At 37.8% G+C, this 14,915-nt stretch overlaps 1 protein-coding gene across 2 annotated transcripts in view; it reads left to right on the forward strand.

Moving 5' to 3' along the window:
- cdh5 (cadherin 5) overlaps positions 1-7,727 on the forward strand; it is a 68,089-nt gene extending 60,362 nt beyond the window's left edge. For both annotated transcript variants that reach the window (XM_035904841.2, XM_006783524.3), the window contains 2 exons: positions 1,221-1,353; positions 2,364-7,727. In XM_035904841.2, coding sequence (XP_035760734.2) covers positions 1,221-1,353; positions 2,364-2,748 — 518 coding nt within the window. In that variant the 3' untranslated portion in view covers positions 2,749-7,727. The remainder of the gene's footprint in view (positions 1-1,220; positions 1,354-2,363) is intronic.
- The last annotated feature ends 7,188 nt before the right edge of the window (positions 7,728-14,915 follow it).

The raw sequence follows: 14,915 nt of genomic DNA on the forward strand, positions 1-14,915 counted from the left end.
GTAAGCCTGGTTGTTCTGGAAACAATTACAGTTATAGCTTCAGTTTATGAATGATCAGACCGGCTCTAGTGTAACGGCCTGTAGATAAAATCCTAAGGGGATTATCGTAAGGGGCTGCCCATCATTCTCTCTGAGATTGTTTTACACACAATAGCAAAGAGCTATTTCATGCAGACTATGAAGTCGAGCTCAGCTGTTATCCTTCTACACATCCAATTGGTTGATATCTAATCAAGTGCATAGCTGCTTCCGCCTGCCCACAGTTGCTCTACATGTTTAAGCCACTTTGCAACCCACCTCCCTCACAGCTGGGTTTCTGTGTGGAAATAAAAGACATACTTAATAACAGCATACTTGTTCATAGCTGCTTACTACAGGAACACAGATTGATTGATGTTCCAGTGGAATTTTTAAAGTTACTAATGTCACAGTTCGAGTCAGATTATACTTTCATATAATCTATAATCTTGCATGTTTAATTCGATTTAGAGTTAGGCCTTGTTCTGCTAGAATATTTTGCCCTGTGCACAGCATGTTACCTCGATTGTTTTTGAGACAGACATAATTAAAAGTCTCAAGTCTGATAATTGTCTTTGTTTCTTGATCTGAAACAAATGTTTTTCTTTATTGATTTTGTGATTTAAGACTCCCATTGTTACACCCCCTCCTCCCCCGTTTCTCTCTTTCACAATTGTTTATTTCATCGTCATCTGCTTCTCTTTCCTTTCCTTCTCAACACCCCTGCACGTTGTTTTCTCACACTCATTTCCACTTCCCTTGTTGTGTTTACTGAAATTCCCTTCCTGTCTTTTATGCTCCCCTTTCTTGTCTTTCTTTGTGCAGTTACTCTGTGCATGTCTCTGGCTGAGTAGATTCACTTAAGGTTTTCACGCTTGGGGCGAACGTCTGAGATACCTTATACCATCTATTCCTCATTTTCTCTCCTTCGTCACTGCACTGTCCTCTAGTCTCATTCCCTTGTCAGTGCTCTACTTTTCTCACTTGTTTCCTGGCCCCATTCTTATTCTGCTTTGGTTGCGAGTCTTTATCATGATTTCACAGTCATAGAGCCATTGGTCTGAAAGGATAAATGAGTAAATGCAGTCTGTCTTTTTGTTTTACTGTTGATGTCTTCATTTTCTACCAACAGCAGTTTTGATTCGCTGTGCTGGATGTCAGCCAAGTAGATTCTAAACACACGTTTCTTTTCTGCTTTTAAGTCATAGTGATCCTGTTCGTGATGAGGAAACGCTACCAGAAGGATTCTCTGGCCAATATGAAAAACAGCGGAGAGATTCACGAGCAGCTGGTCACATACGATGAGGAGGGAGGAGGAGAGATGGACACTAATGGGTATGCAGATGAAAAGAAGCACCGCCATGCACTTTTAAACTGACAACTTGAATATAACTGAAATGAGCTGACATGGTTTATCAGCAGCCCCCCTTTTTTGCAGACTTACATTTGATTCTATTTTCTTTATAAACCTCTCAAAGGAAAGATTTTTAACCTCTGAATGAAACATCAAAAACCCAAGAATTTATAAAGTCTTGTCAAAGAATGACAGAAAATCAATTTTAAGTAAAAATGTAAAATAAATGTTGCTTCTTACTCACACTTTCAGCAATGCCAGTGAGGCCATTAATGCTCTTTTTTGTGTCATTAATTTCTCTTTTGTGGCTGCCATGCATAAAAAAACCAGCTCACAAAAACTGAAGGGAGCTTTAATTATTTAAATGTAGGATTGAAACTGTCTACTGGGAACATAGACAGCTTTTTAAACATTTAAACATTCCTCTTTACCTTATACTGTCTATGTTTGTATTGCTTACATCCTGATATTCATATTTTTAAAATAAATGAAACAGATATATTCAGCGTTTCTTATGCTTTTTTATGGTTTCTTTGCATAATCCTTTTATTATTATAAAATCCTTGACAACAAATAATAAAGTGTGCTACCTCCTATATCTCCATTTATCTGCACTTTAATCTAATCTTATCTACTGACTTAGTTTTACCTAATCTAAATCTAAATATCACTAGAGATCCACATAATTCAGGTAAACTATCCATATTAAATGTACCAGAACTCACTGTTTGCCGATAAAAGCCACAAACGCAAGTTAATATAAGAATATCTAAGTTGCAGAGTAGCTAAGACACTACATTACTATTGGTGACTTTCTAAAATATATTTAAAAAGACAAAAAGATAAAATATAACTTGATAGTTGAGCTGTAGCATTAAGCATTCTGTAATAAATATGTCAGTGGACATATTTAAATGTCCGTACCCAGAAAATCTCTGTGATGAAGAAATGTGATCAGCAAATTTACTCACTCTATCCTCTTTTCTTTTAGTTATGATGTCTCAATCCTCACTTCCGCTTGCCATGACGGTTCCCTGCTTCGCCACCAAGATCACCGCCCCCACCCCTCACTCTACGCCATGGTCCAGAAACCCCCCCACCACACTCAGCCCACCGCATGTAAGGGCGACATGGCAGCGATGATTGAGGTAAAGAAAGACGAAGCTGATCACGACCGAGACGGATTCCCTTATGACACCCTCCACATCTACGGCTACGAGGGACCCGAGTCTTTAGCCGGAAGTCTCAGCTCTCTGGGAAGTTCCTCTACTGGTTCGAACTTGGATTATGACTTTCTCAACGATTGGGGCCCGAGGTTCAGGACCCTGGCAGAGCTCTATGGTGTAGACGGCCCAGATTACTACCATCAGTACTGATACCACATACCACCACATAATGACAAATCATACACATACATAACAAACATACAGCTTGATACAGTAATCAGAAAGAGCCATAGCAATACACTCACATACTGACCGGAAGCATGCAGGAAATATACACATTCGCACAGAAACAGACCTACAGTAGATAACCGTGTTCTTGAGAGACTTCTCCAGCTCCTCAAAACAAAATCAGGGAGCTCCTTTTTATCCAGTAACAATGACTAACTTCTGTTATGATGTGTAATTCAGTGAATCCATTAGTGTGTTGTGCCTCTGTCTGTTCACTCCCAGTCAAAAGAAAAGAAAAGAAAAGAAAAAGCTTCATCAAAATCCTGGAAGCTCCATGAAGTTGAGTCAAGGAGGCTCTTCTTTTTTCCTGTTTCCAGTGAAATATTGGAAATTTTTTAAAGGAACAGAACACCAGGACATCTTTGATAGAAATAATAGAAATAGTGGCTTCATACATTTGCAAGAGGACTGATTATTTGGTGACAATACGAGATCCACACCATGAGGATTTTCCTTTATAGCAGTGTTGTGAGTTTTACACGGTAACCCTTTTATTCTGAAAAAGGTCTAAGCAGGTGAAGCCAGTTGGGTTGGGTATGGATGGGTATGGATAATCCAGTCCCTTTCGGTGATGTTACTCAATTACTTAATTTCTTTTGCATTTAATAATTTTGCAGCAGCATTTTGAAATATGATTTTTCCCCCTGTGGTGACTTTGGCAAAAGAAACAGACTATTGAAGATGAAAAGTTTATAACGATTCATTTTGTATCCCCCTAAAATAAGTATTAACCTTACCCATCATAGTGGCCTGTTAATGTATGATTAACTGAATTCATATATTTAAATCCTTATATCCTGTTTAACATTAAAATGTATTGCTAATATAATATGGCAGACTCTGAAGATTAGTTCATTTTGCTACAAAGAGAATTAAAGGAATCGTAATAATTCAATCCAACAGGGGCTGCAAAATGCTGCGTGTGAAAGAAACTCACTGCTGATCTTTTTTTTCCCCTTCGTTCTTTTTTTCTGTCTCTTTTGGTATACGACGTGTGATCTCTTCTAACTTTGATGTGTGTTTTTTTTTTCATATAAATTTGACAAAAGGGACACGAACATGGGGAGAACGAGGTGATTTTATTTTTGATCTGTAGTTGATGATTTGATTTGTAAATATGATTGCTTGAGGGGGTTACTGTACTGGGAAACTCTGAGCAGCCACACGAGTTTAAGCTCAAAGGGGTTTGAAGTGTTTGATCACAGCAAGATGCCAGTTATGTTTTCTTCATCTGAAATACTAGAAGAGACCGTCTCTGAGGAAAGTTCAGCTCTGTAAAGTCTACTTTGTTCATCAGAGCGTCAAGTCCGATGGGTTATTTTGTGACGTGCCCATTGAGTTCGGGATTTTTCTGAGGTCCAGACATGACATCAGGTGTCTGAACAGTAGTCAACAGAATTCAAAAGAAGCATCAGAAGTCCCTGATTTTTTTTTTTTTTTTTTTTTGCTGTTTTTTAAGGTGAAAACCTTAAAAAACCTTTCCCGCTTTGTGTTCCTAAAACCAACCCTCTGATATGAATAAGGTCATTTTCCGAGTAAGTCATTTTGCCCATTTTCTCAGTTATCTTCTGCTCTGAAAAGAGAAAAGACAATCGACAGACGGACAGAAAGGAAATGACGCTACTGCTTCTCAGACAGAATTACAGCATGTTCCGAGGGTTTATTTGACAGAACCCATCATCACAGTTATTGTTGAGATGAAAGCGTAATTCTCAGAGGCCTACTGGAACAAAAGTAATTCAGACAACTCAGGAAGCACAGAGCTGGAAAAGCAGCTAGTTGGGCAGCCACAATGACTCTGAGGTGGCTTGAATAACTTTAACCTCTAAACCTTCTTGGCTGCTATCAGATCATAAAACTTGAGATGAAAAATACCCCAAACTTTTTGATAGTCTAGATGGTTACTTAATATAGCTACTAAAAGTTAGGTAATAGTTTCTCCTAATAGTTGTGTAGGATTATTTCTACCTTGAATTTTAGCATTAGATAGTAAGGATATTCTACTTAGCAACGGATATGGCACTCCTTGGCGTCAAATTGAAGTTTTGTCTATAAAATGTCAATAAATATGAGAAATACCCACAAGAGTTTCTCAAAAACCAAAGTAGCTCCTTTTTTCCTTTCCAGATATGCTGAATATTTGGCCTGCCCCGTCTCTTAAGTAATCAGGAACAACCAATCGCAAGGCCGCACTCGGTAGCGTTTAAACAATAATCACAGATCTTTTAGATTATTGTACGAACGAATGCCCAGGAAATAAACCATTGTTTCTGCATTCATTCATAAAGCACCACGAAGGTAGAAGGTCACCATTGTCTGTGATTATTGTGACATCTGTGAATCTAGTACCAATTGTTGCTGATAGTACCACCCTAATGAACACACACACAGCCTAGTGTGTTTCTTTTTTCTTTTTTAAAAAAAAGTAATTTCATTTCAGTTTATTTAACCTGCTATTCAGTCCCAGGAATCGGAGTTGAACTTGTTCCCTTAAAACTCAGTCCTGCTTGGAATGCCTTTTGATAAACAGTGAGACAATAGCTGGAAGTCCTCTCAACGCCTTCCTGTTGGGGTTTAAATATATATATATATATATACACTTAGCCAGTTCCTTCTCCTCAGCCTCAGCTTTGCTCTCCTTGTTTGCCTCACCGTATCTCCTCGGCGCTGTCTCTTTCTCCGTCGTCTAATCAGTGAGACCAAACAGTGGACTCAACTTCCTGTCCATCTGGGAGGTTGTGCCCGCCTCTTCCTGTCTGTGTTATCTTTCTCCTGGGCCAACACATTGTGCTCACTTCCTGCAAGTCCAGCCTGAGAAATGGGCTTCAAGAGGAAAAGGGAGCGAGGCAAGGAGCAGCATGGGATGAGGTTGGGGGTTAAGAAGAAAGAAAGACAAAAAGAACAATGCAGAGCAATGATTAGTTTTCCAGCTGAACAGAAACACCTCAGAGCAAAGATGTGTTTTTTTGATCTGTACAATTTGCCATCCTCATGAAAGAAGGCTGATCCCACTGGTAAATATTAAGTTTATTTAAAAAAACAAAAACAAACAAACACAGTCTCAGTTTTGTGGCTTTAAAATGGCAGGAATGGAATCTTAAGTACTCTTACCTTCAGTTTATTTCTCCTCATTGTTTTTAGGCACTGCACTCATGATCTTAGTCAAAAGCAACCCACTGTTTTTGTAAGTGTAAAAAAACCTTCAAAGATCTCTTAAAAATTCTGGCACAACAAGCACCACTGCTAAAAAAAAAACAACATTTCTAGAATCTAAGAATTTTAGCTAGTTTTATAATCCATGTCCTCGCCCGGTGAACAAACAATGGCTCATTTTTCTGTCTGACATCTTTGTTTGAGTCAAAGAATGGAAACAAACTTTGTAAACTTTGGTTCAATTTTGCTTCATTGTGCAGTGAAAGAAAAACTTTTTGTCTTGTTATTTCAAGCTATTTCGTGGCTCTAAAAGTAACAGTAATTTTTTTTATGTGTGTGTGCGTGTGTGTATGTTCACCATTATTGTAATCATGGCTGTTATTTAAAAGGTGTGCCCGTGAAAAAGAAAAACTTCATTGTTAAACACCAGCAGGCTGTAGCAGAGACAGGTGCTCTATTATCTAGTTTCCTAAAAGCAACAAGTGCTGGCTGTACTTAGGTGAGAAAAGCTGGCGCATTATTCGAGGCAGATGGACATTCGCTAGCAATTTTGGCCAGCAGTATTTTCAACTTGTTTAGCTCGTTCCAAAACAACATAAAAATGTAGCACATACATTTTTATGACAAAAATCCATTAATAGAATACATCAATCATTAAACACTTCCAAAACATGGACCATATAGTCAGACATGGCGTAATATTTTCCAGAGCGTGTCATATTTATTTTTTCTTTATGTGCTGCCAGGACCAAGACTTGGACATATTGGTTTAGACTAACATGTTTCTTCCAATCCATCATGCCCAGCATGCTTTCATTTTTAGGAATTTTCTTGAGCCCTTCACCCGCTTCTCAACACTTATTCATCAGATTTTGCAACTTCCAAATTTCCAAGTATTACAATAACACGCTACGGGACAATGACAGCCATACGAGTGCCATAATTAATTTGATATGTTGGTTATCGGTGGTTGTGGGAGGACATTTACCTCCCCTGCTGAAGGAGTCACCTTGGAAGCAGTGAAAATTAAACCTCTCAGGGTGGGATCCCAACACAAAAAAGCTATTCACATGAACGTGAAGAAACAAAAATATGTAGTGTGGTTTAAAAGACAACATTTAAGTGTTTTTCTTCTGTTTCTGTCTAATGTTTCAACAAGGGATTTTATTTTGAAATGTATATAGAAAAAATGTGCCTAATAGGGATCTTTCTCTGGCCTCACCTTGTTTATTTTTTTCTTATTGTTGCTATTATTTTTTTGCCTAAATAACTGTATTTAAAGGATTTTAAACTTGACACTCTCTTTTTTAAATTGCTGTATAAAGGAAAACTAGATTCAGTTTCAGCACATGAAAGAAAATAGTGTTTGATGCATGAATGAGTCCTCGAGTGAATATGTAACTTTCTGCTTGTGTGTCCACTTGTGCGTGTGTGTGCGTGTGTGTGTGCAAGGGTGCTTGTGATTGTACCATGACTGTACCCATGTAGATATACAAACGAGTATCAGACCAGTTAAAAAAAACAAAAAAGGGAAAGAAACCACATTTCTCTTGTGTGAAAACATTAAGGTCTGCAAGGGAGCGACATGTGCCTTTACTCTTTAAAAAAAAAACATGTAAAGAAAAAGAAAAAATGCTTTTTTTTGATGGTGAACACAATGTTTTCTATAGTGTTTTATGGTGTACAGCAACTACTTTTTATTACATGAATTTTTGTAAGTGTAGAAGAATAAAAATCCACTCAAATAAGTTTTGTTTATCTGGTGATTTTTAGAGACACTTTGGGACAGAAGAAAATATTTCACCAAATGAACTATAAAATGTTAAATGGACTGGTTTATACACAGCACATTTCTGCTCTGCTTGAGCTTTACACAACATGTTTCATTCGCCCATTCAGAGAAGCACTTTTTTTTCTACACCTAAGGGTAGATCAAACATTCACACTTGGGTGCTTGAGAAGCAACTTGGGTTAAGCATCTTGCCCGAGGATAGTACGATAGGTGAATGGAGCAGCCAAGGGTCAAACCACCAACCTTCCAATTAGTAGATGAGCTGCTCTACCTCCTGAGCTACAGCCAAGACATCTGTGCTGAATAAATGTGGATGTACTAGCTCACCGGTCTATTTTTATACTAAAAAATATTCAAGTAAGCTCTGACAACCATTTCAAATTGCATCAGCTTGTAAATTCCACTATTTGATGGTACGATAGATGATGCCAGTAAGTGGCTGCCTCCAGTTTTGAGCCACCCCCAGATGACTTCAAGTAGCCAGAGGTTCTTGTATTTTTAAGTGGTCTTGAGCAATAGTCCTCCTCATAGATTTTCTGAAGCTCTTTGGCTGCTTTTTAATTCTTTTTCAACCCAGGCCATTTTCAGAGGAATGATTTTGTTTGTTTGCTTTTTGGTGTGTTTGTTCATCTATTTAACTGACCTATGAATCAGTCAAGCATAAGAAAAAATATTGTAAATTGTATCTTTAGGCATTTTATTAGCAGCCTGTCGCAAAAATGCATAATTTGTTCTGATTTCTTCAACCGAATCAATGAATATAATATTCCAAAGAGCTATTAGCTGCAAACTTGGCAAATCTCAGCAAGGTGTCAAGGGCGTCCTTAAAAATGAAATGAAACTGGACAAGTGAAGGGCAAAAGAAAAAAAAAAGACTATCTACAGCAGATGAACATGTGAAAGTCATTTCCTTAAGAAACTTTTCAGCATGACAGTGATGCCAAGAAAACTGCTAATACAGTAAAAGCATACCTGGACAGAAAAACACACTTTGAATAACCTCTCCAGCGCCCAGAACTCAACATTATTGAAGTATTGTGGGATCTTAACAGAACTAAAGGCACTTTAATTCCTTTTTATTTATATGCCGCCAAATTACAAAAACTGTTGCCTCAAGGTGCTTTATATTGTAAAGTAAAGACCCTACAATAATACAGAGGAAACAGAGAAATTCAGCCAGCAAACAAAGAAGAGCTTTCGAACGTCCTTCAAGAAGCCTGGAGAACCATTACTATTAAGAGTACTTCAAGAAATTGGAAGAGGACTTGACTTGAGTTCAGACTCTACTGAAGAATAAAGGTGCTGATAATAAATATTGACTTTTAAGTTTGTTGGAACTGTACAAATTCTGTTTTTGCCTCATATAGTGTATTCCCATGTGTGTTTGCACATTATCGAATAGATAGCTGCACATATTTACCATTTTGCAAGCAGAATATAAAGAAATGAGGAGTGACTTAAGACTTTTCTAGAGCACGTTATACTGGAAGCCTTACAATACAGCTTGAAAGAACATTTAAAAAAGAACATATTGAAAATATTTAATGCTCCACAGAGTAATAGCAATCCCTGAGATTATAGTATATGCATATATGTGAAGGACTGATAATAACAATTTGATGGGCTAAAAATAACTCAATGGGGTGATTTCATTCAACACAAAGCTTTTTTTGTTTACATAATCAACCAAACTTAATCACAAGATCCTTAATGGCCAGATACTGTTCAACAAATTAATATGATAGGGGTGAGAATTCTTAAACACCTAACTAATCTTCAAGTTTTTAAGTTTTTTTTAAGGTTTTACTCAGTATCAAAAGTGCCTGTGACTCATGAGAGAAATCCAAGAGAAAAGGAGGCGAACATGAACAATATTTTCTGTCACATCACTCTGTTGAAGAACAACAAGAAACAAAGAAAAAGAACAGCAGGTACCATGTGGTGTGTCTGCCTTTTCATGACAAAAAGTCTCATGCAAAGAAAAAGTGGAATTTACCGGGATAACCCACTAAATGTTTTTTGTCAGGTTTAAAGTGTCAACATGGGTCTGAAAAACCAAAATACTAGCAAGTTCTCTAACACGGTGAGACCAGCTCTGTTCCTTTGTGTAAAATGATCCAGCATGTCAAAGATTACACATGGTGGGGCCGTGTGAGGAAAAGCTCTGATCTCCCTCTCCTTAATCCTTGACAAGCGATCAGATGCGAGTTGGAGGATATCCTGTGTTTTTCTCCTTTTTTAACATGAGCGTAAATTCACCTCAGGTTCGTGCAGTTTTATTGTTGTAGGGCCTGTAGTGAATTTGGGTGTCAGACCTCCATATGTGATCATGTCCATATGCGACGTGACTCATTCTACATGTCCACGGGGTTAAAACAGAGAAACAGACACAGACGTGAATAAGAAGGAAATACCAGAGTGACATCCGCTCTTTTGGGACTTCTTGGGAGCCACACACACACACACACAGTTAAAACTTCGAGAGTGGAAATTTTGTGATCTTGATCTAGCTGATAAATTATGCTATAAATTAGGACCAGTGTTCTTACACCCTCAGGCTTTACTCAGTGCAGTATTACTGGCCTTATATCGACCTACAAGCTAATACCTGTATATATTTATAAACCTTTTCTCAAGTCTTTTGATGTTAACATCAGAATACATAATTAGCCTTACAAAATAATTCATATGCACATTAAAAATACTGATTATCCTACACTCTATACCACCCTACTTTTACCATTGCTTCTAAGAATGGAGAACCAGCAGTCATTAGTGGTTTTTAGCATCTGAATGAACAACATATTTTTCCCATTAGAACAATCTGATTTAAAGACTTTGCATGTTTAAACAATGAACTTCTAGAGAGCACAATGACTTTACGACCCTCAAGCCCTGCACATTTATCAGCATTCAAGCTTTCATATTTTCTCACATTTACAATTACACCCTAATTCAGTCTAATAAGAAAGTGGGATGCTTTTAAATAGCTTTTACTGTGATTTTTGAGATGCACAGACAGAAAACAGACAGTCTGTCATCAGTTATTCAAGCAAGCAGCATAGCTGGGAGATGTGACAGATGTCTGCATGAAGAAGAGAGACTGAAAAGGAAAGAAAATGTTGAACGAGAGAGGAGAGAGACATACTTCCATCCCATCTCTACTCGTGTCTCAGCCTCATCTCAACTTTGGTCCATTTGTGGTGAGGATGGGACAGGACTAGCCGGCAGCCATGTGCTAAACGTTGTGCTACGGTCAAACTACAAAAATCAGACTATTAAAGTGAGGCATGCTTATACTTGAAAAAGATTACATGGAGACTGCAAATGGATAATCCTTTGAAGCCTGATCAAAGAAAGTCTGAATTTTGAAGTGGGGTGCAGTATGTGTTTACATGCAAAAGGGGTTGATACGGGTAGCTGTTTACATGACTCCAGCATGTAATCCAGTTAGAGAGCGCTCTGTCTTGTCAAGAGCGGCTGTTGTTGTTTATTGGCATAAAAAAATAGCACAGATGAATGTGAGAGAGTGGCACAGGTATCTGTAAGGGAAACATTTTAAGTGCTCGCACTGCTTCAGATTATTTTGGTTAAGGTATATGATATGCGTAGGTTTTTAGGCATTATATTTCCTTCTGATATTCTATATTTGCAGCCTTATTTCAAGATTTCAACATGGCTTTTTGCTTAAAGGTGCTAAGAGCTAGCAATCTACCCTTACATTATCCTTCAGATTGTAAGTCTAATAGTTTACACAGAGTATTGTTAGTGTAAGAAGAAACATTTATATTTTAGACCCTTTAGATCAGGGGTGTCGAACTCCAGGCCTCGAGGGCCGGTGTCCTGCAGGTTTTAGATAGCACCCTGGGTCAACACACCTGAATCAAATGATTAGTTCATTATCAGGCCTCAGGAGAACTTCAAAACATGTTGAGGAGGTAATTTAGCGATTTAAATCAGCTGTGTTGGATCAAGGACACATCTAAAACCTGCAGGACACCGGCCCTTTAGACATTCATTATAGATGCTAGATGAAAGTTAAAGAATACTTCAAACTGTCAAAACTGTGATCTCAGATCTAAAATGACTCAGCAGAAAATAATGGAAAAGAAATGCACAAATGTCTTCAATTTTCCAACTCATGTGCAGCCAAGAGAAAATGTCTATGATGCGACCAAAGAATGTTTTCATTTAGAAGTCATTTAAAAGAAACTTTCAAAGAAATGTTGCATAAAGAGGGTGACATTAAAAAAAACTATTTTTAAATGAATAAATGTACATGTTGTGCCTGCCACAAAGTCATGCACCTGTGCCTAATTACACGTGCTCTGTGGTATTTTGGATCTGAAACACTTTGATCTTACAGTAAAAAGAAGCCAATATAAATGTCAATGGGCTTTAACAGGGAGCAATCTTTCAAAAATGGATTTTCTTTCTGTCCAATCAAACGTGAAGAATTTCTTCCATTGTCACAGATAAACTGATGTTTTTTATAAAGCCTTCCAACTCGTCTTCTCGCCAAGCTCTTTCGATAAAATCTCGTAAATAAAACGGTCTGTCTCTGTTGTTATTGCAGAAGGAGAAAAATGTTTTCTTTTGCTTGTCTGTGCAAATATTTCAGCACGGTGTAACACAAACATCTACAGACTAAACACTGACATACAAAGGTTCTGGCCTCGTGTTGTGCATGAGGATTTGCAATTGGGTTGCTTTTGTTTTCGTGTCCTCTGACGGTCTGTAAAGCAGATGTGCTGTTGTCTTTGTAATGGCAAGAAATAAAGCTGTGGCATGTAGATAAATAGGTAGATCGTGGAATTGCCAGATGTAAAGGTTCAATGTGTAAGTCATGGCAGAGCAGATTACTGAAATTTACCAGTACCCCTCCCAAATGTATGCCCATTGGCAGCAGTCCTAGCCCTCATTCCTGGTTTAAAAAGCACTGCAGTCAACCATCACAAAAGCAGAGCTGCATCAAACATCCCAATGACACACTGACAAATAAACCCAAGTTCAAAACAGCCGCTACAAAAACAGGAGCACAAAAGCAGACACTGCCCATGTCTAAAAGCTCATATTTGTTGGAACAACAGACATGCCGTGGTTCCCTGTTTGACTAAAGAAAAGACACACGAGGCATTTTCTAGTGAAAAATGCACTACGAGATGTTTCCCCACACAACAAGGAGACCTGTTTGACTAACATCCTGCCTGTGAACAATAAACGCTTCACAATGTGAAGAAAAAGATATTCTTTTTCCTTCCATCCTCTCCATGCTCAACACTCTTTGTTTTCTCCATATCCTGTTAAGGAGCCTTGGAACAGCTGGCACTGCTGATTCGAAGCAGATTTTAGATGATGTCAAAATATTGCACCAATGATGACAGCGCAAATAATGAAAGCACTAAAAAATTCCAGCTTTATCTTAACTATTGATTAATTATACATGAAATATAAATTTCAGATATGATGGAAATGTGCATTGATGTACAGGGAGAAAAGCACTGCATACATACTTTTTTGGTTAGGAGTGAACATTGTAGCAGGGGTGCAGTTGTCACAGGTTTGTATCTTTGATTCTGTTAATGTGCACTCGAAATGAGATGCAATGTTTACCAGCAAAGGGGAAACAGCACTACCTGAGCAGACAGCTAGCTCTACAAGAAAACTGGAAGTGCGCTGTCTCCACACTGTGGTTCAAACCGTTAAATACATCCTTCCATGTTTTTTTCCTAGACATTTGGTTCATTTTGTTAAGAAGATGAGTAAGACATAATAGTACTTTTCAATCTGTTACGTAAAGATATCCTGATTACGATATGAAACAGGATTTTTCTTTCAAGAAAAGGATTATTTAAAAGCACCCCAAACTAAGACACTTTATGTAAATACATCTAAAGAACATTTCCATATTATATTCACATTATATCTCCCAACTAAATGTTGTTTATGAGATTTTGTTGTTTAGGTATAACAGAAACTAGTAATACAGCAAACCGGTTATGTCTAACGTCAAAAGAACAAAATGCAACCACAGAAAACGGAGCAGTCAAAAGGAGCGGTCAAAGCCAGAGTCCAGGTTTCAGAGTCAAAAACAGACAGATGGTCACTTAGATGCAGCAGCATGAAGGTCAAAATGCAACCTGGTAAGTGGAGAGTGGGGAACTATGTTCTGAGGGATGACCAAAACGAGGAAGTGGACGCAGGTGAGCTGACTGAAGGGGATTAGAACCAGGTGCGATGGGTTCATGCAGACAGGTGACTAGTAGAAAACAATGGAAGACTGAGGACATCTGGTGGGTGGATAGTGTGATGCACGATGTTGTGGCCAATAACGGCAAACCCCAAGGCAGAATTATGACAAATAGACAACAAGAAGAATGAAATTTGGTGCCAGTTGAGACCATAAGGTTCGTGAATCTACAACAGCATTACGTTAACATACATTTATAAAAACAGTCCTTGATTACAGCAAATATTGTAGGGAAAAGTGCTACTTATTATTGTTTTGGAAATTATGTGAGATGCGATTTACTGTAAGAACTCTCAGGAGACTCAGACGTCTTACTCGTAAAAATGTAAATAAGGAAAATAGATTAAAAGCGAATGTTAAGATACTTGTTGTGAAGAGCCTCAGTTCTGAAGCTTCTTTCTCGAACAGATCATACTTATGGTCAATCTAAATTTCTCCCTGTCTTTCTAGACATGTTTGAATCAACTTTCTGAACTACTACATGCTTCTAACCCCAGTCATTAAAAACACTAATCCCATTTCAGATTAAAAGATTAATCTCAGATGACATTACATCAGTTTGACACCTCCACTGTCTCACCAAAACAGGCATTATTTTAATAGAAAATCCTTCACAATATCCGTTTTTATGGTCTGACCAAGTTTTTTTAATAGAATTTTCTATTTTGTTTGTTTGTTTTTGTTTCCATGTTATTTTCTATTCTGATATATAATTATTACAGCAATGCGAAGGTCTACCGTGACAGTGCAGCCTTGCTCAAACAGAAAAGTCAGTCGCATATGCCTCTAAATTAACCAGCAAAAATCAAATTCACCTGTGGGGATTTAGTATTACACCTAAGCATTAGCATGCTGCTGTAACAGTTTTGGGAAGACTTTCTGCAGGATTTTAGA

The sequence above is a fragment of the Neolamprologus brichardi genome, chromosome 13 (assembly GCF_056152115.1).
Source record: "Neolamprologus brichardi isolate AB-2024 chromosome 13, ASM5615211v1, whole genome shotgun sequence".
Lineage (NCBI taxonomy): Eukaryota > Metazoa > Chordata > Actinopteri > Cichliformes > Cichlidae > Neolamprologus > Neolamprologus brichardi.